The 27,987-nt window shown below is 34.4% G+C and overlaps 1 protein-coding gene across 19 annotated transcripts in view; it reads right to left on the bottom strand.

Moving 5' to 3' along the window:
• The window catches only part of LOC142342608 (inositol 1,4,5-trisphosphate receptor-like), a 175,066-nt gene that overhangs the window by 63,953 nt on the left and 83,126 nt on the right, over window positions 1–27,987 (bottom strand). For 14 of the 19 annotated variants that reach the window (XM_075394000.1, XM_075394013.1, XM_075394006.1 and 11 more), the window contains 8 exons: window positions 23,071–23,196; window positions 22,291–22,737; window positions 21,711–21,859; window positions 19,977–20,091; window positions 19,668–19,688; window positions 13,191–13,358; window positions 8,482–8,674; window positions 257–468 (listed from right to left, as the gene is read on the bottom strand). In XM_075394000.1, coding sequence (XP_075250115.1) covers window positions 257–468; window positions 8,482–8,674; window positions 13,191–13,358; window positions 19,668–19,688; window positions 19,977–20,091; window positions 21,711–21,859; window positions 22,291–22,737; window positions 23,071–23,196 — 1,431 coding nt within the window. The remainder of the gene's footprint in view (window positions 1–256; window positions 469–8,481; window positions 8,675–13,190; window positions 13,359–19,667; window positions 19,689–19,976; window positions 20,092–21,710; window positions 21,860–22,290; window positions 22,738–23,070; window positions 23,197–27,987) is intronic. The other 5 variants (XM_075394002.1, XM_075394010.1, XM_075394014.1 and 2 more) reach the window with 3 other exon arrangements.

Below are 27,987 nucleotides of genomic sequence, written 5' to 3'. Positions count from 1 at the left end.
TTTATAAAGTGCAGCTTTTACTATTTTGGTTTTCAAGTAAGATTTCAAACTTTAAGATTGTTAAAGATAATCGCTATCAGAAACGCAATACCATGAACTCTCAATCATTGGCGTGTGAGGCACACACCTTACCTCTCGGCTATCACGCCACATTAATTTATTAGTTACAGTGAGTCTAGCGAGCACTAAACGAAAACTCCGAAAAGGTTAAAAGCCGGTAGTAAGTTGCAGAAGTAGTAAATTACAGTACACCTACCTGTATAACTCCGTTTCCTCCCTCCAATAGTGCAATACCCAATTGTACTGTTTCGAGAAAGAGACTGCTTGAGGAACTGTTGATGACCAGATTGACAACCAGTTCGGAAGCTCCCGACCCATTCAACTGGCACTGTACGTCATACAAAGTGCTGTCTGCCCGTGTCACCATCATGGAACCAGAGTTAGCTGAAGATGCACATGCAACACCACCTGAAACGTTATTGTACATTCATAATGTTTTGTACGTTCCTTAAAATACTTGAATTGATCTTTGATTTTTTTTAAAAAAAAACTACGGATCCATAAGTATGAATTCAAATACTTTAAAGCCCATAAAAGGTAAAAACAAGCCACGTAGTGAAAAAATATTATGTCAACATGAAAACACTTACAACGGTCAACAGTATCCGCATCACGTGTCTATAAGCAATCGTAGAAATACATTTTTTCATTTGACAATAAATTCTGTTTGAAATCATGAAATAGCGCACACTTCCTGTATAGAGCGTGTTACTAAGTGGAGTAGCAAGAAAAGGTGTCACAGCAGAATTTCGCAAGTCAAACTTAACAAGGGGTGTAGTGTGCGTCCGCACAATATTCCGACTTTGCTCATCCACATGAAATCAAGTAGCTATAGGAAAAAGTCAAAGTAAAAAAGAGTAGATTATGCTTTGTGATTTAATACTTGCATTTTCAAATTAGGACAGACATATATAGCAGTGACCTTTTCACGAGGCTTTCACAAAACTGAACAAAATTATACCAAAGAAAAAGGATTTACATTTAAAGCAAAAACGAAATCACAATCAATGAATTTCTAGAGACGAAAAACGATTTGATCAAGGTCAATGCCAAATTTTGATTTTAAAAAACAAAAGTGAAATTCTGAATTCAATTTCGTGCGACCTTTTAAACCTAACTACTTAATTTATTTACATTTTCTATGCTCAAACGAAATTTGTTAAAATCATCGAAGCCATGTATTGAGTCTAAGCCATACAATATCGACCAAAAACGAATTCAAGTCTCTTTTATGCCTACTTTTGTCCTCTCAATAATCAACCTTAGTAATCAGACCTCATAAAGAACAGAAAATAGAGGCAAAAACTAAAAAAAATCGCCACAAATTTACGCAACCCATATGTCAAAACCTTGAAAACAAATTAGCAGTTAAAAAAAATAAGGTTTTTTGACCAACTAAATTGTTTTTTATAGTTTGGACATATGTCAGAAAATAGTCTCAAGAAGAGCATCGTAGATCTGCAGTCTCAAAAAGATAGTAAAAAAACACCAAAAAAAAAACAAACTTCCTTTTATTAAAGGCTCACATGTATAACCAAAAGAAGGCCAATAATAGCCGTCGCTTCGCGGTTAATAATAAAGGTCAGCTCATTCATTTTTATACCGACAACAGGACCATCATATTGTCATGAAACTAAAAGATGACATCAATTAAACACATTCAACGCAGACGAGAAAAACTAAAAAAGATAATCAACGACAAGACCCGAATCAATTGCTTTCATTCATCTTTCCAAACATACCCGCCAGAGTGCCGGGAAATAGCCGCCGTTGATTCCCATAACCAAGATTGGGATTGAAAGGAGAAAAAACTAGAGACAAAATGATTTTCAAAAAAAAATGTTAAAGTGCGAACTATTTTGATGTCATTTTCGAGCTGAACAAACTCCTGTTTTGTAGTGCGACGACACCGGGGCTAGTATCAATACCAACAAGGCGGCTCGGTAATGTGCGGTCGCACATAAGGTTCCGACCCCGCTCATCCACAATTTTGGCATAATTGTCTACCAAATGAGGAACAGATAGAAAAACACAAAAAATTAAAGTATTTTTCAAAAAAAAACTGGTCTATGAACGAAAATATAGCCTCCAAAGCAAATAACTCAGTGGAGTAAAAAAAATGATGCATTAGATTGATGAGATATGCCGATATTAAGAAAGTGAAAGAAGACGAACAGCAAAATCAAAGAACAACAACAAACATTAACTACATCAAAAAATTTATGTCCGTTTTAAAAAACAAAACTTAATAACAAAGTCAAAATAGCGTCAGATAAAACTGAAAATAAACAAAATAACTTGTAATTCGCCAGAAAAATATGGTTATTCACCAGTTCATAATAAAGCTTGGTAAAAATTAGACAAAAAAGAACAGAAACTTTAAAGTTAGAAAATTCGCTGAATTTAAAAAAAAACAATTAATTTCAAAGTAATGAAAACCATTAGGAATCAACTAAAATATCCCATAGGTTTACAATTAGCAATGCTTCTATAGAAGGGAATTAAGAACTCTTTGTATTCAATTTTTTATGCAGTTACAATAAGAAAAACAAATAGACAACAAACTAAAAATCAATTAAAACTTGCCAGAAAATGCTTTGGAAGCTGTAAAGCCATAATTTGGCCCTCAAAATATGTTCAATTGCACCTTCGTCGAACACCGATAATGTATTATGTGGGCGCTCATTAATGAAAATAAGCAACAGTTAGACAAAAAAAAAATTAAAAAATACTTGTTTTCTTTCGAAAAAAAATTATTTCCAAAGACATGAAAGCCATTCATTACAAAATCAAAAAATTGAATAGGTTCGTCCATTCTTCCAAAGAAAGCACTTGCGACCTTCATTTAACCAGAATATGTCTTACGTCTACAAAGAGAACGTCAAATATGACTAAAATCAAAAAATCATTTACTTTTTTTTTGTGAAAAACCCGTGTGGAAGCCAGTAAAGTCATAACGAATTCTCTTAAAACATTAGATTTTGTGACCACACCAAACCCTTTTGACACCTTCCCTTGAAATGTATTATGTGACCTCTCATTAATGAAACTACGTAACAATTAGACCAAAAAGAAAAAAGCAAGATTATGTAAAACAATGCAATTTATTTCCGAAAAAAATGAAAGCCGTAAATTGCAAAATGAAAAAATTGAAAGGGTTCGTTTATTCTTCCAAAGGAAGCCCTCAAGACCTGCAATTATCCAGAACATGTCTTACGTCTACAAAAAGAACGTCCAATATGACAAAAATCAAAAATTAATTTACTTTTTTTTGAGAAAAACCTGTGTCGAAGCCAGTCATATCATAACGAATTCTTTAAAACATTAGATTTTGTGACACCAATCCCCTTTGACACCTTCCGCTGACAGAAATAATGTCATCTTTAACCTTTAATTAACGAGACCAGGTAACAAACAGACAACAAAAGGAACAGAATTGCGAAGTTGAAATGTTTTTTTTTTCATTTTGGAAAACAATTGTTTTCAAAGTCATGAAAGCCATTATCTACCTTCTAATATCAGAACATTGGCTCATCTACTCTTCCAGGAAAAGCCGATCAAACCGGGTCATTGTACAGGAAATTAAATACGACTTAAAAGAAAGTAAAAACGACAGTTAAAAACAAATTTAAAAAAATTCAAATTCTTCGAGAAAGTATTGTCGAAGCGGTAAAGAACCAAAATCTATATCTTTAAGAATTTAAATATCATCAATTTTGCGTTATTTTGAACGCGAAAAATGTGATATAACTGCCAATAACGTGATAATTTGACAAAATTAGAAAACATGAAAAATGGGCAAATACCTAAAAATTAGAAAAAATCTAGTAGTAGCAATGCCAGAACACAATAACTTAGGGCGTAAGACCGCAATAAAGACTAAATTTGAATTCACCAGAAAGAAGGAGCACTCGTTGATTGCTGACACTAAGCTACAAGTTGACCAAAGTAAGAGAAAATGGAGGCAAAGTTCAATTGCCATTTTATTTAAAAAATCAAATATTTTAAAAGTCAAAACGTCCATAAGCTTTCCAGCAATCAACCAGATAAAATAATTTTGAGCTAATTAAGAAGAAAATAGGACCTATCTTTGATATGAAATGTTCTGTTATTTAATTAAAAAAAGATTGAAATTTTTTTTATAAAAAACCGACTGATGACAATCCGAATTATTTTTTTGATTGTAACGGTCCAAGATTGGTACGGAACTGGTCCTGCTAATGTTGATTGTCCATTAGGAATACTTAATTTTTGGAATGTCATTGATATAGATTTTTTGTTTGTTAAAAAATTAAAATTAATGCTGCGTTTTTGATAATCAACGAATAAAGTTAGCAAAAAACGGCAAAGTTTTATTTACAGAGCACTCTCAACGGAAGTGGAAGTGCAATTAGCCCCTCTTTTCAGTCTACAAAGATTGTGTTAGTGGTGTTTGGGCCTGCAATTTTAATCAGAGTGGACTAAAGAAATTTATTTCGTGCTGTTTTTGATGAAAAAGCCTGAATTTTGTGAAATTTTTAGCCAAAATTTGTGACAAAAAAAAATTCAGTGAAAATAACCGACAATGTATTTTGTCTTTAAACGGAAAATCAACAACATTTTCATGAAAAGTTTTATTAAATTTCATCAAAATTCGCCAAATTTTAATAAAAAATTCCGAAAAAAGGTGAATGAAATCAACGGAATTCACTCTATTTTCTCGAAAGTTTAAACCTCGATATCTCCCTGTCAAAAACGAAAATCAAAAAATCTTTTTTATTCCATATTCTACGCTGGAGAAGCTTTTTAATGATACCAGTCTCAACTCTCTATGATGAATATATCGATCGGCCAAAATTGACTGAACAAAAATAAACCCTGTTGAGTATATAGTTCCTCCCCCCCCCCCTCAAGAGGGGTCGGAACAATAAGCATTAGAGCTGGCAACTAAGAACAAAGTTCGAGTAACGGGCATCTAAAACCGGGCTTTATGGGTTTATCCCGTATCTGTTTCTGATTTCGCTTTTTAACACTGACTCTGTTCATTTTGAATTGCTTTGCTCAGCAATTGCTGTCTAAAAACACTTTTAGCAGAATGAGAGAAAAGTGAAACTAGCCAAGAGAAGTCAAAAAATTTCACGCAAAAAATTGAACAAGCTGTGAACTAAGATAAAGCGAAAAATTTTTATTTGACGAAGTAAAAAACTTAGCAGGACAAATCCTGACATACAATTCAAAAAAAAAAATGCAATGACTAGAAAAAACTAGACCTAGAACGGGCTACAACTGAATCGGAAAGACAATTCCTAAAAAATCAGACGATAAATTTTTTTAAAAAAAAACGAAAATCAAAGTTAAATTGCCGCGTGTGAGCCAAAAACCACTAGCAAGAAAACGAATTTTCGTTCAAACACCGTTTTCTCACTCTTTGAAATTAGAGCGAAAAAATTCACGCCGCAAAACCATTCGCTTTTTCGCTCGACTTCCTGTTTCGGCGTGACCATAATCACTAATCCAATTTGACTTCAAAAATCAAGAAAATGTGTGAACAGATCTTAAAAAAAACGACTCGAAGTGAAAATCCAGTTAAACGCCATCCAACTACTCATCAAACAAAACGTGCCTTTACTAATGATTATCTTGAAACAAAGTCATGAAACAAAAAAGTAAAAAAAATAAAATCAAATCTTTTAAACCATGATAAAAAATCTGATCAAATTTTGTTAAAAATTGAGATCCCGAAAAATATATCTCTGCCAAAATCACTTCATCAAAACAACTAGTAGTTACAAAAACCACTTTTGTGAATTTTAAGTTACAAAATTTTTTAATATTTCAGAAAACATATAAATCCAAAGAAAAATTCCCCTTCAGCCAATAGGGTATGCTCGCTAAACAATAGGCAAGTCATAATAGGCAAAGAAACTTAGCTAAAAACAGAAAAAACGAAAAACTGAAAAAAATTAAGAAAAATAGTTCCAATACAATTCAAATTCTTCGACAAGTAAAAAAATAAAAGCGCTATGAAAGCCGCCTGAGAAGCTCAGGCGGCTATTAATAACAGACACTAAAATGAAACAACCGACCAACTTCGGGCGAATTGCTCTCAAACGACAGACGAGTGGTTGGCTTCGTCAGTAGCTAGCCACGGTTTAGTAAGGCTAGATTTAGTTTGATTCGACTCTGCAACTTTAGTTCTCTAACCTTGTTTTTATCTCTGGAGTTATGCCAAGTAACCCATCTGCAAGACTTGAAAAGCTTCGTAGGCCAGTAAAGATCGTTAAACTCAGAAAAGGCAAAAAAAAATAAAAAAAATTGAAACAATCGCAAATCTTAAAATCTTGCTAGTATTCAAGATATTAAAATCTTCAAAACCATTTCATTGTCTCATGATACTATACCATAAACCTATTTCAAGCCTTAAATACTTTCACTGGCTCATAAAGATACAAACTTGGAACATAATAATTTTCCGAAAACTTGAAAAATTAAATTTCATCAAAAAATTGATAAAGCTGGAGTCATTAAAAAATTGATAAGCATTCAATTAACTGTAGACACTATGCAAAAGCTTATCATCAAACCTTGCAGGAGGTCCCTAGGACCCTGTTGCCGGAAAAAAATGAGAAAGAAAATTCGAAAAGATTCAAAAAATCTTTTAGTAACTAATTGGTAAAACCTTAAAGAGGTTTTCAGACCCCTCAGGGTGAAAAACCCAGAACAAAGACAACAAAGGTCGAAAAATTTAAAAAACTGAAAGTTTAAAAAATTCTAAAATCCGTGGTGTTGAAATATTGAAAAACATTCCATTACATTTAGAAACTATACAGGAACAATTAGAAACTATACAGTAACCTATTGTCAAACTCTAGAGAAGGTTCCTCGGCTCTTGAGGATGACGAAACCTAAAAACCGAAAAAAAAATTTAAAAAAACTTGAAAAAATGCAAGTTTTATAAAAAAAAATCTGTCAAATTAAAAAACTGAAAAAGAAAGATGTCAAAAGAATTGAAAAAATTTGAACATTTTGACAAAAAATGCAAAAATTCGTGATGTTAAAATGTTGAAGCCATTCCACTACCACTATGCAGAAACCTATTAGAAAACCCTAGAGGAGGTTCCTTGACACCTAGGGCTGAAAGAACTCAAAAAATGACAAACATTGTCAAAAAGCTTGAAAAAAATTATAAAAATTAATATAAAATTGCATGTTTTTAGCGATCGGTTGTTCGAACGTAGGCACGGCGCGGGGGTTGCTTCACCGGGGGCTGATGGGGAGGGGTGGTGGGTGGGCAAAAGGGGTGGGGGGCAACAGCGCGGTGAGGAGGGGCGATAGTGGGCGGTTAAACAGTGGGGGTGTCTTCAACCTCTAGAACTGCCTTTCACACCATAAGTATAAGTCTCGAAAAAGTTTGAGCTGAAACAGAGCTGAAAGGCTCTAAGAGCACTTAATGCCCGCTGGGCACTACCTGTTAATCCCGTTTTTGAGGACGAAAAGTCAAAAGCGTCAGACGATAAATCGATCAAGCGAAAAATTGCATAAAAAAGACCGACAGGACTAATATAATTGCTACAAACTTCGTTTGAGAGCAATTAATTAGAACACGAGCATCAGCTGTTAGGACAAATTATAAAATTCAAGAGAAATAACAGCAAAAACAACCGTCAAATTTCAGCACGTAACATTTTTTATCAAATCTGCATACTTGTTCAAACGAACAGTTCTCTCTCCACTTTCAAAGCAATTTGAACTTTATACTTTGAAGGCCATTGTTCTTTTTAAGGCTCCGTTTACTATTCCAGCTTTACAGAAATTCCTACTGCTATTTGATTTATCATTCACATTAAAAAACGAAAAAATGAGAAGATCTTAATTAAAGATTGCACGCCAATATAATGCTAATCTTTTCGATTGTAAAAACCACAACGATACTAACAACAGCCTCGGTATTGGGCAACGCAGTTATTATTCACATTAAATTATTTCTTTTAATATAAATGGGCAAAAAGTTATACAAATGGTAGAAAATTACGCTAAAAGTGAACAAAATTACGGTACAATGCAGAATGTTCACAAAAAATTTAAAACTCAATAACTCCATGGAAAAAGCGAAATTAAAAGAAATCTTTTTAGTTATTCAATCTACGCCCAATGAGATCTTAATTATACCACTCATATCTTTCTACGTCGGATATATTGATCGGCCGAAATTGACTGAACAAAGAAACATTTGAGCATATAGTCCCCACTCTATGTTGGATCGGAGCAGATAAGGAATGAGCGACGAGACAACATTGCCGCTCGTTTTCTCATCAAATTATTTTTAAAAATTATTTACAAGAATGCAAGTTCAAACAAGTAAGAAAAAACACAGTTGAGCATATAGCCCCCACTAAGTGACGCCGGAACATTGAACTTCACTTGATAACTAAAGAGACAAACCTGGAGGAAAGGTCGGATGTGTATTGTACTGGGCAACAATTGCACTGTTAGTCTCATTGTAATTGTTTGCAACTACATTGGACGCATTAGCCGCAGCTGCCGAAACAAGAGGGTCAACCTCTCGCTCATACCTTCGTCTCAGGTTCGCTTTGTCAAAGTAGCGAAACAAAAGCGCGTCCCGAAGCTTTTCTCCCTAAAAGTTGAACAATTTTAATAGGAATATCATGATACTCTGAATTTATAACTAAGTTAACTATTGCAAATCCAATCATAAGGACACAATTCTCGCAGACCTATTTTTTGTCAGATTCAGAATGCAAGGCTGACTTGCAGACCAAAAAACTACTATCAATCTTCAAGCAAGTTAAGATAAACCCAAAACCACAACCGAATTAACTGCTTCAAAAAAACCTATAGATGACCTCATCTACTTCAAAGCAAAACGGTTATTTCAACCTGAAACCTTAAAACTAATGATCTAAAAAAGTGAAAAATAACGATGTAGCTCGTTATACTTAACAAAAAGCTCATGTTTACATTATTGTATGAGGATATTTAAACTATATCTAAAATAACTTGCTGGGGTTTATGAAACAACAGGGATAAGTTGCTACAGCTGAAATTAAAATCTACACATTCGAGCCGACAGTAAGCTTTCATGTTAAAGAGGCGTCCGGTAAAAAAAGTATTCTTTCGGCAAGAAAAACAGAACGGGTAAAAATGCATCGCCTCTGGAACAACTGTTTTTAATTGCTGGACCTTTTGTAAATCAGAGCCTAACTATTGCACACAGGGAAGCGAAGCATGTATGATCACATTCGATAGCTCCAGGCATTTCTTTTATTTCAGACTTATTTCAATAGGATCCAAACATCTGTTGCTCGGTAAAGAAAATCTGAAAAGAATGAAAAACTTCAATATAGTTGAAACTTTAATGAGGACAAATAATTAAAAAAAACAATTTCGAAAAATAGGGCAATCTGCTAGATATGTCAGACACAATTTCCAAGTTCCTAACTATGTTAAAGTAATGATGAGCAGCACTCAAATAATTTAGAAAATAACGAGTGGAGCTCTAGTTAACGTTTGATGCTAAGTATTTGAGTCAAATGCAATAAGAATATGAGAGAAAACCCTTCGTACACAATATGATCATTGAGAAGCAAAGGTCAATTAGTCTAGAGAAAAATGACAAAAAATAGAATGGATTCCATGGAATGTTAAAAATGCCATATGATCGCGCTCCAGATAGGTCAAAACATTAATAGCGTTTTTCATTGGTAACAGGTTGATTTAACTAGCAATGACGCTTATATTCGAAATTATTAAAGGTATTATAATTATTATTAAAGGTAAGGAGATCAAACAGACCAAATTGAAGAAGTTGAATTGAAGCATCTTAACTCAGAGAAAAATTGGTTACAGAATCGGTTTAGTCTTTCGACAAAATATCACATAGAACACGCCTAATTTCTCTTGAGATTAAGAGTACCCATAAAACTCAAGAACTTACGCATTCCCTCCACATATCACGAAACTATCTGCAAGTGTTCCACATGACACGAATTGGGCTTGAAACTTAAAAAAATGAACTAAATTTTATTTCAATCTCCTCTTAGTAAAAAAATGGAAAAGCATGTGTGCATTCAATCCGATTTGTCAGTTACACTTGCTCCTGCTTTTTATGAGGCTAAAAGACTACTAACAATAACAAAAAGTAGAAGACCTCGAAACTTAGACTACTGAAAACGAAGTTAAAGTAACCTCTTTATCATTACTAGCATAGCGTCTACCGGTAAGCAAAAACTAGTTACAAAGAATATGGCTCGCACTTCCCCGCCGTCTTTTGACACCCAAAGTGGAAAACACTTAAATTACGTGTAAGTAGTTCCCACACAGCAATTAAATAGCCTAAAATTGAAAATACTTCCAACAAAATTAGATCAGAGTTACGTTCGGCGGTAAGGGCATTTCACGAAATTTTATCCCTTTTCTGGAGTGAAGCGAACTAGGACAATTAAGATAAGCCAACCAAACTTTTATTTGAAAACTGTTTTTGCACAGAGAGCATGAAATACTACATTGCATTAGTATTTCATGATAGTACATATTCTAGTACATATATGTACTAATAATGGAACTTTTTCCATATTTACAACATGACTTCAAAATTCAGAATTCATCTTAAAACTATATCTATTACTCAAAAAGTAGTTAAACACTACTAACTCATATGACTAAGACACTTTTATCAGCATCGGTTACTAAAAGGAGGGATTATACTGCAATTAATATGGGCAATTAATCAAAATTCCATTAAGGGCACCGCCTTTCGATCCTCGAAGTTTGTAAGTACGATTCACATGTTCAATAAATTAAGATAGGAAAAGTGAAATGTGATTACAAAAGTGAGCAAATTTACTCGCAAAATTTGATACCGGTAGACGCTAGTAATGGTGAAACTTCATTTTGATTTGCTGATAAGCTTCTCTTTACATGCAGATTGAGCTGAATTAGCGAGAAAATAAATCAAACTAGCTATCTCAATATTACTTGGCGCAAAATGTTGAAAAAGCCAGAGAGGAATGTAAACCGAAACCAATTTTTTGTTTGACGTCTAAAAAGATAGGAGCGCCATAGCCTGATGAGAATATGAAGTGGCTACTAAGAACATGACAAACTACAAAGTGCTCTCAAAAGAAGAGCTGGCATGAGACTAAAAACCAAGGCTAGACTAACTGCAGGATGGGACAAACTGGAGATGAAAAAAAATGCCTCTAATATCGTACATTTGACCTCCACAGTAATATAAGCCTCCTGCACATATTCGAGACTAGTAAAGCTCAATAAGGGATTCATTTAATGCATGGATTGTCATGGGCTTCATCGATTTATCCCGTTTTTGCTCACACAGGTAGAAGCACAAGTAAAAATAGATCGAGCAAAAGATGATCAAAATTTTGCATGAAAAAAACACTCGGCTGCAATAACTGCTTATCTTTGTTCTAGAGCACTTAATAAGAAAATTACAGACATACAATCCAAAACCACGAAATTTCAGCAAACCTACTAAATTGAAGATGCAATGAACTCTTACGCTACTCTCTCTACAAAGTGGATATTAAAAAGGTGTGGTAATTTTTGGTGGCTGGTGGCACTACAAAGTTTACTCCAAGACAAAGGGAGAAGTCAGCAATTTTCAGCCAAGTAAAAACAGGGGAAAGACAACTAGAAAACAGATGATAGAGGTCAGCACTGACTTTGCACTGTTCAGTCGGCATTTCAATTTAACTTGGTCTTGGGACTTAATTTTATTCATTCGGTTCACAATAATTCTCCATCTATTGCATTACAATTTACGAAATCGGAGTGTAAAATTAACTAGTTTTACGATTGACCTCAAACTTCAGCCAAGATGGATTCTATTTGTTATAGATGTAAATTAATCGGCATAGTAACGGATATGTAGAGACGTATTATATACTGGATCTATTTTACGTCAGCTGCTTTGAAATGCCGAGCACCAGTAATAACTTATTTTGATTTAATTGTGTCCAAATAACCGACAGTTGAGTTGGCTTCGCATACTTTTAGAATCACTAACAGTTACACCGACAATACCCAAACCATTGCAGTAACGGGACATTGACGAAACAGTTTGGTCAGGAGGTCACGATAACATGTCAATACCTAAGTTGTCACCACAAAAACTATAATTGGCAAGAGCATCGCTTTAAAAAATCCTGTTCATTTCGCGAATGCCTAGGCAAACTGGGATCTTCTCTGTTATTGACCTCAGCGCCCCGTTATGAAATGTGTCCAAGAAATGCGTACAGAGCAAATCCTTATATGTTAATATAGTATCTGCGCCTGGGGTTGCAATTAATATAAAAATTATTATTAAAATATTAAATTATTATTAAATTATTATTAATATAAATAATTATTATTACTTCCAAATAGATAAATTGATCGTTTCTTGTTAAACTAAAAGTCAATACCATTAAATACTATAAATGCTCATTTAACATCTCTACTTAGCTATGATTGGTTGGTTGCATGTTTAGTATTCGTTCATTATCAAATGCTTTGATGATCATATAGCATCCTCAATGATTTTTTTTATGTCAGAAGCGAGCTAGTTTGAATGACATATTTAGCGATAATTGAAAAGATAATACAAAGGTGGCTTCTATTATATGAAAAAACCCAGATTCCATACCTCTAATGCTCAAGTAAATCAAAAAATTTAAAGATTAAATGACCTCCTTATTTTAGGGATTTATTCATGTTCCCACCTCTAAAGTTGACCTTTTAAGGGTGGGCGACTGAAACCCGACTCAGCACCCCCCCCCCCCCCCTAAGACCGCGACTGAAGGTTAGTGATATTTTAGGAGCCGCATCATGTCTTACAGATATGCAAACAACTCAGTAATTCTGCTTTTTCGAGTACATTCTAGCCTACAATACAAATTTAAATTGAGTATTTTTTAGTTGAGTTTAATCTCATACTAACATTATGCAAATAATGAGATGAAGATACGCATCCGCTGTTACTTTTTGATGCAGTTGCCAACCATAGCTTTTGATGCAACTTTAAAAAAGATGATATTAAATGGTTAAGTTCTATCGAACGCCAATTTGATACAATGTCACGGTCACCGCACAATACGCCGACAAAAAATATTCATTTTCGACATAATACAAACCCGTTTCAAGTCCTCAGCGTGTCTTTTAGACAAGACACTGCATGTTTGCCATGCTGAAAAAGCGGCAGTTGCAACCCCTATTCCGGCAGCACTGGCCGCGTTTATTCCGCTGCCTACTACTGCCGAGCGGGGCGCAGCTGTGCGGTGCTGTTTGAGCTGCTTTTGCTGCTAATAACATCATATATTCACATTCCCTAGTATCCTTTCAATACATAAGAAAACTTCGCGGACCTGTTTCCGTTGCCATTTTCCCTGTGCAATTGAATCTATTGGATCTCATAATCGTCGTCTAGTTAAAGCTATTATATTTGCAAACGTGCGTTATTTTCGTATCTGGTAATATAGCAAAACAATCCCAACAAATCCGACTAACGTCGAGGACGAACGGCTCTCTAACGACTGAAGGGGGGAGGGGGTAGTTGGTAGTTGCTAGCTTAAGTTTAGGGAGCATATCTTTAACAGGAAGAGAAGGGGCTAGCCAAGAGGGTTGGGGGGGGGGGGGGGGTAGGGGGAATAAAGTGAGAGGCATCCGCAAATTTATGCCTACACATTTTGAGAGTTGCAAGGAGGGAGTTGCGTTGGGAGCAACTAATAAGTTATCAAAAACATAGAAGCGGTTAAAACCTGCTTTCATAATAATACATGCAAACTGTACAAGTGTTCCTGGCACCGATCATGGTTTAAACAAACCTAAAGAGAGGTGGTGATCATTGCAATATATATCAAAGAGAGTTTAAAAAAAAGACCATTATCTACTACCTGTTCTACACACGCCTTTTCAGTTTCATTTATCAGTCATTAAAACACTCATGTGTACATTTTAAAATGCCGGAAGTCTGCAGTGCCAGAAGTCAAAATGCCAGAAGTTCCTACTCAGCCAGAAGTTGACTTTCGTCATTTTAAAACGTGCGCATTTCGTGTTTTAAGCATGGTTATCTGACTCTGCAGAAGTCACTTCGAAATTCTGACTGAATATCTCCAAACGCTTCTCGCGGTTCTCGATAAACGCCAGAAGTTCTGTGACTTCAAGCAGAATCACGTAACCATTTCTTAAAAGTTTCCCACAAACTTGATACAATCATTCCTTTAGATGACTGATGGAGGAATGAAACAGATCCGCGCTGTTGAATTGGATTGGTTTTGGTGAGTACGGTTAAATTCTGGGCATAATATATTCATCAAATCTAAGCGATCTTAACTTTCCTCTTAACTAGAGTCTAGCAGTTTAATTTCAATTCTATCACTACCTGCCATCAGATCTTTCTGACAATCGATTCCAGACGGAGCGACGATTTTACATTGTTGATAATATCGCCCCAATTTATGATCTGGCTCAAACTGTTGGAACTACTCCAGATACTTGTTCCCATTTTTTGCGGTATTAAAACGTAGGTTAACACAATTTAAGACTATTCCAGTCGAAAACAAACTATTTCTCACCAGGCTCATAATCTCACACAAAGCGGTTCAGGACAATAGCAGAGTACAACAAGGATAAACAGATCGTATTTCTTAGTAATCCAAAATTCTATCAATTTATTAGTCTAGTGTTGCCCAAAAACCACAGCAGTTTATGCTTATTTACCAAAAATCAAACAAATTTACAAAAATTAGCATAGCTGGATCCTTTGAGTGATCCATATTTGTGTTCCTATGCAGTCCTGTTTAAACACTCCTTCCTTAAGTTGGTTGATTAAAATGGCAAACGCAGATAAAAAAAACGGAGACATTAAAATGGTGTTATTAGTGCTTTTAAGCTCATTGGCCGATTTACAATATATAAAAGAAATCACTTTTTGGCTTAATTTCGCCTTGAATTTTAGTAAAAGCTGCCATCAATTCAGCTTGACTGCTTAAACTTCTGAAGCAGAGCAATGTATATTACGCAAAAATCAAAAAGACAAACGAAGTCAAATTAAAAATCAACCAAACAATTGCACAAAAAGACCAACAGTTCTCAAATAATTGTTAAGAAATTCAACAATGACAAAGGACAAATTCATTCGAATTCCAGAATGTGGCACCGCACGATTCTTTCAATACGAAAATTGCAACATGTTCGAGTAAAATTTAAAATCCGCTGATTACTGTTTGAATATAAATAAGGAAGACGTAAACGATTAACTAGATTCACTTATATTTATTCCAAGCCCACTTGTGGGGTGGAGGACCTATATACCCGAATGCTTTCTTTTTGTTCATCGTAGAGAAATGTGAGAGGTATCATTAAAAAGCTCGTCGATCGTAGAATTCAAAATTAAGATTTTTTTGAATTTTGTTTTTTTTTTTTTTGGTTATCGAGGTTTAAAGTTTTGTGTGAACATGTGACATTTGGCATGATTTTGTTCACTTTTACGGGAATTATCGTTCAAGTTGATTTTTTCTATTATAATATTAATTCAAAATTAAACAATTGTGTTCCTTATAGACGAAAGCAATAAAAAAGCTATTTATCGGAATTTTACTAATAAGGAAATCGAATTCTAATTGAGAGCTGTTTTTTAAAAACATTTTTATATTTTTTGTTTTTACTACAAGTTTCCCACAAACTACAAGAGACTGGTCGCTTGTTTACTACAAGAGACTGGTCGCTTTTCATATCACGGTTCCGTTAGGAACAAATTTCATTTCCAGTCAAATAAGGCCCAATGAGCAATTAAATCATTTTGAAGGAATCGAAAATTTTTTTTATTGTTTCTACTCCTAATTTCGTAGTTTCGGAGTTTTCGTAAATTTTAATGAAATTTTGAGTATTTTTGAGATTTTAAATTTTTTGTAGTCCTACGGCAGTCTCGTTGACTAAAATTGAATTTGGCTTTATTATGAGAACCAACTAAACCCATCTAGTGCTTTTGAGTGAACAACTAATGACTGTAAGAATTCAAAAACAACTTTTCGAAAAATTTTTAAACATTAACCGGCCTTAATATTATTTCTGTGTACATGTAGGTCAGCCTAAATAATGACAGGACCAGGTTCTTTTCTACTGTAACCAAAATTAAATTGGTTAGCGGTTTTATCTTCTGACCATTGGTTTTTGACTTCGATGCCACGAGTTTTCATAGTTTTAAAAAATTTTGAAATTTTTTCATAATTTTGGTTCCTTTTGAAATTTTATTATATTACCCTATATTTGACAGTTCGCATTGTCTTAGAAAAGGATTTCAATTGATCCAAGATAAAAATTGCTGAGAAAAGCTTGTGGTTTTGACACTTTCTTCTCGCACTTTTCTAATGAACTTCGTTTTTACCTGTATTTGGTGTCGTTTTCATTGTGATAAGACTTATTTTGATGACATAATGATGAATTAGGAATGAAATATCAATGCCTACCCATCGAGGCAGAACTCATTGTATTTATTGAATTCCGTTGAAACCTATTCAATTTAATGGTTTTGAAACTACGGGTTTTCTCAAAAATTTCAAGGTTTTTTTTCATATTTTTGTTCATATTTGTTGTTTTTTAAATCATTTTGTTACAAAAAAGCAATACCGTTGCTGTTGACACCTGATTGAAAATAAAAGTTTTTACTGAATAGTTCATTTTTTAATGGCTTCGACTCTTCTTTTTTTTATTTTGCCGTTTTTGCTTGTTTTTTTATTCATTACGTAGTCCGGAAGTCTTTCCTAGATGCTGGGAGTTCTCACAAGGTTCTAATTGAGGATTAAAATAACTTATTCAATGCAGTCAAGGTATAGCTAAAGGTCTTAACGTTTCTGATAGTTGTTTTTCAAATGTTTTAACTTTTCACTTTTGTTGTTCTTTTTGTCAACTTGTAACTTATCCTGATCATTGAGAGGTCCCGTACGCTTCCTTGTTATTCAAAATTTGACGTGGTTACTGATATTATGTCAAATGTTGTTTTGTTTATTGGACAATGTGCTTTTTCATAAACATTTTGTGAGTAGTCAACATTTGTGCAAATTCGTGTAATAATTCGCGTCATCTTTTATGAAATCCGCGTAATAACCTATCTCAATGATTTTCAAAAGAGACTAAAGTGAATACACATTTATATGTTTAGTTTGATTTTGAATGAGTTAATGAAATTGACAATTGAAATGAAACAATATTCAGATAACACAATGGTTTTATTAACCCAAAAAAAATTGTGTTTTCGTAAATTGTTTGTATTTTTAAAAGTTATTCTGCACCTTTAGTCCGATCCTATGACTTAGTCTAACCAAAGACTGGTCCTATTGGATTCCTAATAACGTTTAAATAAAATTATCTTAATTTTTTTTAACGGCTACTGGTTTTTAATACGTTTGAAGTTAATTGGTTTAAAAAAATTGAATTATTTTTGAGTTTTGCCTCATTATTTCTTCTTTTTGTTAACTTGTTACCTGGTCTCATTAACAAAATTCACATCTGCTTTGCAATTAAGAAAAAAAAGTTGTTAGGGTTTTGCCTAATTGTAATTTGACGTTGTTACTAGGAGCATTTAAATTTAGATATTGAGTTTTTGCCCAAAAAAGTTTTGTTTTTGCTTGCTTTGTTAATTGTTTTTTCTTCTCGTAGTTTAATTAATGGTGGATTTCGTGAGGGCTCTAATGAGGCATGACATTATGTAAATTAATTATTAGCTTGGGCGTGTAGCGATTTCTGTAAACCCAAACATCTATTTTTGATTATCTTTTCATTTGATTGACACTTAAGTCAAAAATGTAGATGAGCTCAGGTCGGAACATTATGTCCAAACGCACAATAACGAGCCTCCTTGTCAATCATAAATTCTGAGAGGTCGGTCAATGATGGTCTAAGCAAAACGGCAACAAAAAAGAAAAATAGGCAAAATATAAAATTCCATTGATAATTTCTAAAACGAAAGGACAGGGAATAGAAAATCTGCTATAAATTGAAAACTTTGACTAAGATATTTTTTCCTCAGTTAAAACCAGTGTGATTTCTCATGAATGAAACTGAGTTATCCGAAAATAAAAATTAACAAAAAAATCGATCAAACTTCAAGGTTTTCAAATTTTCAAAAAAACAGTTTGAAAACTTAACCGAAAATATCGAAGAATAAGTCTTCTACTTCTACATTAGAAGCCTATAAATAACCACAAAAATTTTAGCGACACTAAATAACCGGACCTGAAAAGTTCTACTTAATCCTAAAAGAGAACAAATCATTAATGAGAGAAAGTGATAGGAGATAAATAAGACCAAAAACACAGGCACAACAAAAAATTCTCTGCTTTTTATTCTCTGCAAAAAACCCAACAACAAAGTAATAAAGTCACCAAACACTTAGCTGCCTATTTATAGATTTAAAATATGCAATTATTTATCGCATTCAGTAGCATGCATGAAAAACTGAATCAGATAAAACGAGTCGAATTTCGTCATTTGAAAAAACTTCCGCTTAAAAATTGTTAAAACGCGAAAGTCTCACTATTTTAACAGCAATTTTTATTTACAAAAATCACGCTCTAGGTGCGCAAGGTTATAACAGCACCTCATTGTTGCTAATCGAGTCTAGTAAAAGCACTAAACAGACTTATTGACCTCCAGACTTTGTCTAAGTATCACATTTTGGAGAAGGAAAAGTTTAATGTTCAGACAAAAAACTGAGCGATCTAAAAATTGGACTTAAAATACAAACGATACCAAAAGAACTGTTACAAACTTCGCGTGAGAGCTTGTGCAGTCTTTCCACTCAGTGGGCACAATTTGCATGTGGTGGGCAAAAAAAATTCTTATGTTAAGTGTGAAGAGACAAGAATGCTGATTGATAAAAGTTTTCAATACCTAGATTTCAAAACTTGGCTACTTTAGCCAGCTTTCAGAAATTTTAGCAACGCAACAATGCAGTTGAACTCGCAAAGGAGGCGGGCTAAGAAGCTCGCCAAGGTGTTTCAAATGAGGTCATAAGAGGTTATTACATACCACTAAGGCAAAACGCAAAAAGTCAAGGGCGTAAAGAAAAAATCACTCGAAAAATCAAAACGGTCAAGGAATAGTTTTGCATTAAAAAGTACATACATGTTTACAATAATTGCTTCAAACATCGTTCGAGAGCAGTTAAACAGGACTGTATTAATACCATTTAACACGACTTCCAGCATGTCATACCATGTTTGGGTCTTCCCAATTATAGGCCCCATTATGGTACATCATGGTTTTTTAAAGAGGGTGGGGGGGGCACTGAGCACTGAAGGGGCCCACTATGGGAAAGACTTACAAGTTTTTTTAAAAATCCGAAATTAGAGTGGGGTTATAAGTTCGAAAAAGGGAGGAGGGGATTTGGGCAGCTAGAAAAGAGCACACACGTTGTAATTGTCACAGGCTGCATTCACCGCGCAGACAAAGGTGGTGAGTAGAATAGCAATAACAATAATAATCAAAGAGTGTTGTGTTTGTGAGGTGTAATGTCTGTGTGGTGTATTGTGAGTGTGTGTGACTTCATTTCAAAGCAAATCAAAATCAAAGTAGTCAAGTCAAATCAGATCAGATCAAAGCTTTCAACTCACATAAGTCTCATCGAGGCAGCCCTATCAATTACCACAGTGTTTATTAAAACCAACAAATTTATATATTATCAGCAAAGGTAATGACAGTTTTAAGCGCCAATTTTCTGAAACCCACGTTGCATGAAGGCAGGAAAAGCTTTGCATTATTTAGCGAACTTCGCCATATTACGCTGTTAATTTGCTGATTGACAAATATCTTCAACTTAAAGTAGCAAGTGAAACAAATGATTGGACGCGGCGATGTTCTGTTAATAATTAGTTTTAATAGCCCATTTAGTTTAGAGTAAATTGGCCTGAGAGCATCCATACCTTGTCATTGTAGTCATAATGAACGGTCATCATTTCTTTGAGAGTTTGAAGGATTTTCCTACACAGAGCTCCTTCCTTTTTCTTCTCCCACAACTCTTTCGTATGAGTAATCAACCTACAATATTTAATACCTAGGTAATTTTAATCATTTTAAAACACTAATTTAACGCACAGAAGAGACAAAATCATAACACCTGATCAACCCTCAGATTTTGGCAGTCTCTCAACTTACACGTTTTAAGATAAATCGAGCAAGATGTGAGTTATTAACCTGCAAACATAATCGACTAACGTCGGACGAATTGCTCTCAAACGACTGGCGAGGTAGAAAATTTAGAAAGGGGCATAGAATAGAGAAACTTCTAAGGTGTAAAACTTCTGATTAGGGATAGATTCGAACAAGACACCTCGATGAATTTAATCAATTTAGAACATAAGTTTAACTGTAACAAGAGACCTTAATCATGCCAACGGATCGATCCAGATTTTGGCAACCTCAACTTACGCGCCCTTATTTATAATTAATCGATTATTTCATTAAAATGCAACAGGCACACGTTCAACCTATTGTATGATGACCCCATACATCTCCTCCCCCACACCCCCACCCATTGAAGAACATAGCCGGCAGATTGCCGGAATAGCAGCGAAAGAATAGACCTGCGTGCCATATAATAGAGATAGAAACAGATACAGATCTAAATTGAAAAAAAAATCGACGCCGCTCAAAAAAGCTAGGTAAAAAACATTCAGCGATAAATTAATAAAGCTTGTTAAAATTCATTCCGCAGAAGCCTCTTATTAGGGACCTTTACTGCACAAATGAGTTCCTTTGACCTTAAACAAAGTCAAATTAAACTTAAGTTTTAAAGTGCAAAAGTCACTTTATTGAGTGAGGTAAGTCACGTATGATCAAAATCTAATCACGCAAATAACCTAAAAACGTTTGCTAAAGCGAGTGAGAAATGACGTCACGCGCGCAAATGCCGTTAGTGCGAGGAAGAAGTCATTCAGAAAATTTGACTTTTTCAGCTTTGCTGTGAGAACAAATGTAAAACGAAAAAAGAGCGTCAGACGACGAAACAAAAAAACATAGCCGGACAAGTCCTGACGTACAATTCGAAGAATTTTCATAGACTAAACAGAAAACTAGACCTAGAACGGACAATGAATGGATTGGAAAAACATCCGATCCAAAAAATCGAAAAAAACAGTAAAAATCAAAGTGAAATTACCGCATGTGAAAAAACCACTACCGATAAGGCGAATTTTTGTTCAAACACCGTATTCTCACTCTACTTTAAAATTAGAGCGAAAAAAATTCACGCCGCAAAACCACTCGTTTTTTCGCTCCATTTCCTGTTTCGGCGTGACCAAAATCACTACTCCAATTTGACTTCAAAAATCATGAAAATGTGTGAACAGATCTTAAAAAAAAGTCAGCGCCCCAATACAATTCAAATTCTTTGAATTGTAAAAACCAAGAGCACCGCAATATAGCTTCGCTCAGCTTACAGCTTTAAAAAAGGACTATAAAAAGGACCATCATTAATTCATATGTTACACCAATCTAACCGCATAATTTAATTTTGAAGAAGTCTAGCAGCAGCAGCAATTATCAAGCGGCACAGACTATTATTAAATCAGAACCACACATTACTTTGTTCATACAGATAAAGAAAAATTTCCGGGTGAAGGAAATGAATCCTATCTGTAACGAATGTAAATACTGACCGTTTGATAAAGTCACCTCGCTCACACATTGCACGAGCCGTGGAGCTCTGAGGGAAGAGAAGTTCTGGCCTGTGCAACACATCCACCAACACGCTCAATTCCGCCGCAGCCAGAGGCTTCAAGTGGCGCTCCAACAGTATCACAACCTCCTAAATCGTGTAAAATTCAACATCCTCTGCAACTAAAGATAGTAGGACATCATTTAGCGTTATTGAAATAGCATACAACACGGTTTAGCTTACAAGACGGTTCACAAAAAGTAAAAACTTTTTACCCAAAAATTGGCCGACTGATATCGCTACAGCTGTATATAACCTTCTTTGAAACTACAATTCAAGTACAATTTGAGCAGCAGCTATATCCATCATTTCAGCTGTTACTGCTGTCTGTTTGTTCACATAGTCGAACTAATTGTTCTTCAATCGAGTATAATTTTTAAAATAAAAATTTTACTGAGACTAACAAACTTCATTACATAGTATCATCATGATATATAAGAGGAAGAAACCGAGAGGAATAACCGGCTTTTTATTACATAGCTTCATCCTGATACATGAAAAACAGGAGCCGAAATTGTTACCTGCAATCCATCGATGATGTTCTTGTAATTGAGCGACCTCTGAGCAGCATAAGATGCATCGCGAATCACAGAACATTTAGCCTGAAGGTGATTGTTGTGATGGTTAGCAGCACTTCTAGCAGTAACCAAGCTTTTCAAACTGGTATTGCTAAAGAGCATGTCGAAACTTGAGTCCAGGTCCACCGGAATAGCGATTCCCCGATTTTTGGCCAGGACGTACAGACTCCGGATGCATTCCTCGACGTTGCGTCTCTGGTCGAGAACTGTGAATGTGATTTGGGAAAAGATGCTGAACGCGTTCTGGAGAAGACGAGCGAAGGTTGATTGACGTGTTTGCATGACAGTCTGTTCGAGGTAGGGCGAGTTGAAGAAAGCGACGATGACTTGCATTACAGTGGTGCAGATGTACTCTTCAAGCTGTTTGTCCTTGGGGTACTGAGAACATATCTAAAAGAAACAATAATTATTTGCAGAACGTTTTCAAGTACTTTAAACGATCGAGGAAAACGCGAAAAATTTCTAGAATTTAACCAGCACTTTTGATTATTGATAAACTGAAGAATCGTAGTCAGCCTTCAAATTAAAGAGTATTGAGCCATAATGAAAAAGTCGGATTTTGATTTGATTCTCCATTTACGCGTATGACCTTCTCATGCAAGGCATGTGTAATGTGTAAAAGCGTAAAATAGAACCTGTTCGTGAGTCTCTATAGCTTTTTGATCTATGAGGGGAGGGGAAAGGTAGACTAGAAAAGACGAAGATGTGTTACAGCTGTCTTACCTTTCCCATGTCCCAGATGAAGCTTTCGAATATCTTCCAAATAGATTGTTGTGTGTAGATGTCTTTGTTCTCCACTTCCGTGTCTATGTAGCAGTGGTGTAAAAACTTCACATACGCATTCTTCATCTACATTCAAACAACATCATAGATAGATTCCTAGTTATTCAACAAATCGCGGGAAAAAATAGGTTCTTAATGTTAAGGTTCTTAATTGGGTTCTTACTGTTAATAGATTCCTAGTTATCTAAGAAATCGGGGAAAAATTAGGTTCTTGATGTTAAGGTTCTTAATTTGGTTCTTATGTTACTAGATTCCTAGTTATTCAACAAATCGCCGAAAAAAATTAGGTTGTTAATGTTAAGGTTCTTAATTAGGTTCTTAATGTTAATAGATTCCTAGTTATTCAACAAATCGCGGAAAAAATTACGTTCTTAATGTTATTAAACATCTTGAAACTTGCCACAAAAATGGAAAGTGGAGGCCCTAATTTAAAAACACCACTTTGACCAAAAACAAAAAAGTTGCTAACGAGACAAATCGAAATTCTAACTTCAAAATCTATTCTCATTTACAAACCTAATTTCAGAAAAGAAACAAAGTCTTTCAATCAATATAGCTTTTTTTTACCAATCTAAATTAGGCGACCTCAAATGAATTTCGCTTAGAGTTCACATTCTCGATTTAAGTTCGATAAGAGTACAATAGTCATTTTCCTGGGTCATGTAAGCCATATATGATCAAAAAAAATATATCACGAATGGCTTAAAAACGCTTAATAATAGAGTACGAAGTAATTTCACGAACACATTCAACTCCCAAGTGGTAGAAGTCATCAGAAGAGTCGACCTTTTCACTTGGCGCGTTATCAAATGTCGTCAAAAATAGCAAGACAACATTTAAACACAGCCAGCAGATTGCCGGAATAGCTGCGAAAGAATAGACCTGCGTGCCATATAATAGATAGAAACAGATGCAGATCTAAATTGAAAAAAAAATCGACGCCGCTCAAAAAACTAGGCTAAAAAACATTCAGCGATAAATTAATAAAGCTTGTTAAAATTCATTCCACAGAAGCCTCTTATTAGGGACCTTTACTGCACATATAAGTTCCTTTGACCTTAAACAAATTCAAATTAAACTTAAAGTGTAAAAGTCATTTTATTGAGTGAGGTAAGTCACGTATGATCAAAATCTAATCACGCCAATAACCTAAAAACTTTGCTAAAGCGAGTGAGAAATGACGTCACGCGCGCAAATGCCGTTAGTGAGAAGAAGAAGTAATTCAGAAAATTTGACTTTTTCAGCTTTGCTGTGTGAACAAATGTAAAAAGAAAAAAGAGCATGAGACGACGAAACGAATTTTTGTTCAAACACCGTTTACTCACTCTACTTTGAATTTAGAGCGAAAAAATTTAACGCTGCAAAACCACTCAATTTTTCGCTCCACTTCCTGTTTCGGCGTGACCAAAATCACTACTCCAATTTAACTTTAAAAAAGCATGAAAATGTGTGAACAGATCTTTAAAAAAAGACAGAGCCCCAATACAATTCAAATTCTTTGAATTGTAAAAAAAACCAAGAGCACCGCAATATAGCTTCGCTCAGCTTACAGCTTCGCAGCTATAAAAAAGACAGCATCTAAATAATAGTGTTGAGACGCTGAAGGCCGCTAATAAGCAAGGAAGAAATTATCACCACAAAATTATCACCACAAAATTATCACCTCCAATTTGACTTCAAAAATCATGAAAATGTGTGAACAGATCTTAAAAACATAGCCGGAAGAATTCCGGAAACGACTCGAAGGAGAAAATTGCTCATACTTATGACTAAACAACTAGAACAATTATTGTAAACACTGAAACTCCACAAATGTCATAAAAAATAAAGAAGAATAGAAACGTCATTCAAAAACAAACTGAACAAAAAAAAAACTAGAAAAACTTAATGAGTTTTTTTTTAATAGCACAAGGAAACATAAAGCCGAGTAAAGTTTGTTGGCACCTTGAGCAATGAAAATCTCGCAAAAGAATGGGCAAGTCATTATAGGCTAAGAAACTTGTCTAACTTTTGAAAAAAAAAAGAAAAAATGCAAAAAAACTAAATGGTTTAAAATTTCTCAATTTTTCTGTCAATTTTTCTAGAAAAAAATGATTTATATCAAAAAAATTTAGTCAATTGGTACGTGAACATTCCTTAAGTAACAAGCTTCTATTCAAATAAAACTGAAAGCATTAAAACAAAAAAACAGGCAAAAAATCATTAAATTTCGTGTCAATATCAGCAAAACTGATCAAAAATCTCCAAATTAGCAGTAAACTCAAATTAACTACTTGGAACCTTCAATTCCTATCAAAAGAAGCCTATTACTAATACCATATCATAACCAAACCTCATAACCATCAAAAGTTGCAAAAAACTGTTTTCAAATGCCGCACGTGAACAAAAAAATTTCGCTCGCTTAGAGAAAATTTTTTCACACATCAATTTTTCGCTCTCTCAAAAACAGCGGTATGAACAAAAACCACTCTTTTCGCTCCACTTTTCACTTTTGTTCAGCACCAAAAGCACTCCAACTTTTTCACGCGTTTCATTTCCCGCTTTAAAAATCACTCCAATAAAATCGATTAAAAAAAACATAGCCGGAAGAATTCCGGAAACGACTCGAAGTGCAAATACACTTAATCGCCATCCAACTTCTCATCAGACAAAACGTGCTTCCACTTAATGATGATTATCTTGAAACAAAACCAGAAAAACGAAAATAAAAACAAGAAAATCAAATCTGTTAAAAAATCTGATCAAATTTTGTCATAAATAATTGAGATCCCGAAATAAAAGATTCTGCAAAATTACTTCATGAAAACATCTAGTAAAACCTACTAAAACCACTAATGAGAGTTTATAAAAAATACTTGAAGCGAAATCCTGAAAAAAGTGCTCTTACAAACAACTTGAATTAAAAAACAGAAAAAGGTTCAAATAACATTACAAAAGCACATAAATCCAAAGAAAAATTCCGTTCAGCCAAAGGTATCTAGAAGTTCGCAAAACAACAGGCAAGTCATAATAGGAAAAAAAACTTGTAAGCCATATATGATCAAAAAAATTATATCACGAATGGCTTAAAAACGCTTAATAATAGAGTACGAAGTAATTTCACGAACACATTCAACTCCCAAGTGGTAGAAGTCATCAGAAGAGTCGACCTTTTCACTTGGCGCGTTATCAAATGTCGTCAAAAAAAGCAAGACAACATTTCAACACAGCCAGCAGATTGCCGGAATAGCTGCGAAAGAATAGACCTGCGTGCCATATAATAGATAGAAACAGATGCAGATCTAAATTGAAAAAAAAATCGACGCCGCTCAAAAAACTAGGCTAAAAAACATTCAGCGATAAATTAATAAAGCTTATAAAAATTCATTCCACAGAAGACTCTTATTAGGGACCTTTACTGCACATATAAGTTCCTTTGACCTTAAACAAATTCAAATTAAACTTAAAGTGTAAAAGTCATTTTATTGAGTGAGGTAAGTCACGTATGATCAAAATCTAATCACGCCAATAACCTAAAAACTTTGCTAAAGCGAGTGAGAAATGACGTCACGCGCGCAAATGCCGTTAGTGAGAAGAAGAAGTAATTCAGAAAATTTGACTTTTTCAGCTTTGCTGTGTGAACAAATGTAAAAAGAAAAAAGAGCGTGAGGCGACGAAACGAATTTTTGTTCAAACACCGTTTACTCACTCTACTTTGAATTTAGAGCGAAAAAATTTAACGCTGCAAAACCACTCAATTTTTCGCTCCACTTCCTGTTTTGGCGTGACCAAAATCACTACTCCAATTTGACTTTAAAAAATCATGAAAATGTGTGAACAGATCTTTAAAAAAAAGACAGCGCCCCAATACAATTCAAACTCTTTGAATTGTAAAAAAACCAAGAGCACCGCAATATAGCTTCGCTCAGCTTACAGCTTCGCAGCTATAAAAAAGACAGCGTCTAAACAATAGTGTTGAGACGCTGAAGGCCGCTAATAAGCAAGGAAGAAATTATCACCACAAAATTATCACCACAAAATTATCACCTCCAATTTGACTTCAAAAATCATGAAAATGTGTGAACAGATCTTAAAAACATAGCCGGAAGAATTCCGAAAACGACTCGAAGGAGAAAATTGCTCATACTTAAGACTAAACAACTAGAACAATTATTGTAAACACTGAAACTCCACAAATGTCATAAAAAAAAAAGAAGAATAGAAACGTCATTCAAAAACAAACTGAACAAAAAAAAAACTAGAAAAACTTAATGAGTTTTTTTAAATAGCACAAGGAAACATGAAGCCGAGTAAAGTTTGTTGGCAACTTGAGCAATGAAAATCTCGCAAAAGAATGGGCAAGTCATTATAGGCTAAGAAACTTGTCTAACATTTGAAAAAAAAAAAGAAAAAATGCAAAAAAACTAAATGGTTTAAAATTTCTCAATTTTTCTGTCAATTTTTCTAGAAAAAAATGATTTATATCAAAAAAATCTAGTCAATTGGTACGTGAACATTCCTTAAGTAACAAGCTTCTATTCAAATAAAACTGAAAGCATTAAAACAAAAAAACAGGCAAAAAATCATTAAATTTCGTGTCAATATCAGCAAAACTGATCAAAAATCTCCAAATTAGCAGTAAACTCAAATTAACTACTTGGAACCTTCAATTCCTATCAAAACAAGCCTATTACTAATACCATATCATAACCAAACCTCATAACCATCAAAAGTTGCAAAAAACTGTTTTCAAATGCCGCACGTGAACAAAAAAATTTCGCTCGCTTAGAGAAAATTTTTTCACACATCAATTTTTCGCTCTCTCAAAAACAGCGGTATGAACAAAAACCACTCTTTTCGCTCCACTTTTCACTTTTG

Source organism: Convolutriloba macropyga, chromosome 7, assembly GCF_964194025.1.
Source record: "Convolutriloba macropyga chromosome 7, txConMacr16.3, whole genome shotgun sequence".
Classification (NCBI taxonomy): domain Eukaryota; kingdom Metazoa; phylum Xenacoelomorpha; order Acoela; family Convolutidae; genus Convolutriloba; species Convolutriloba macropyga.
Note: the sequence above shows the minus strand (reverse complement) of the source record. Positions and strands in the feature narration are given on the sequence as shown.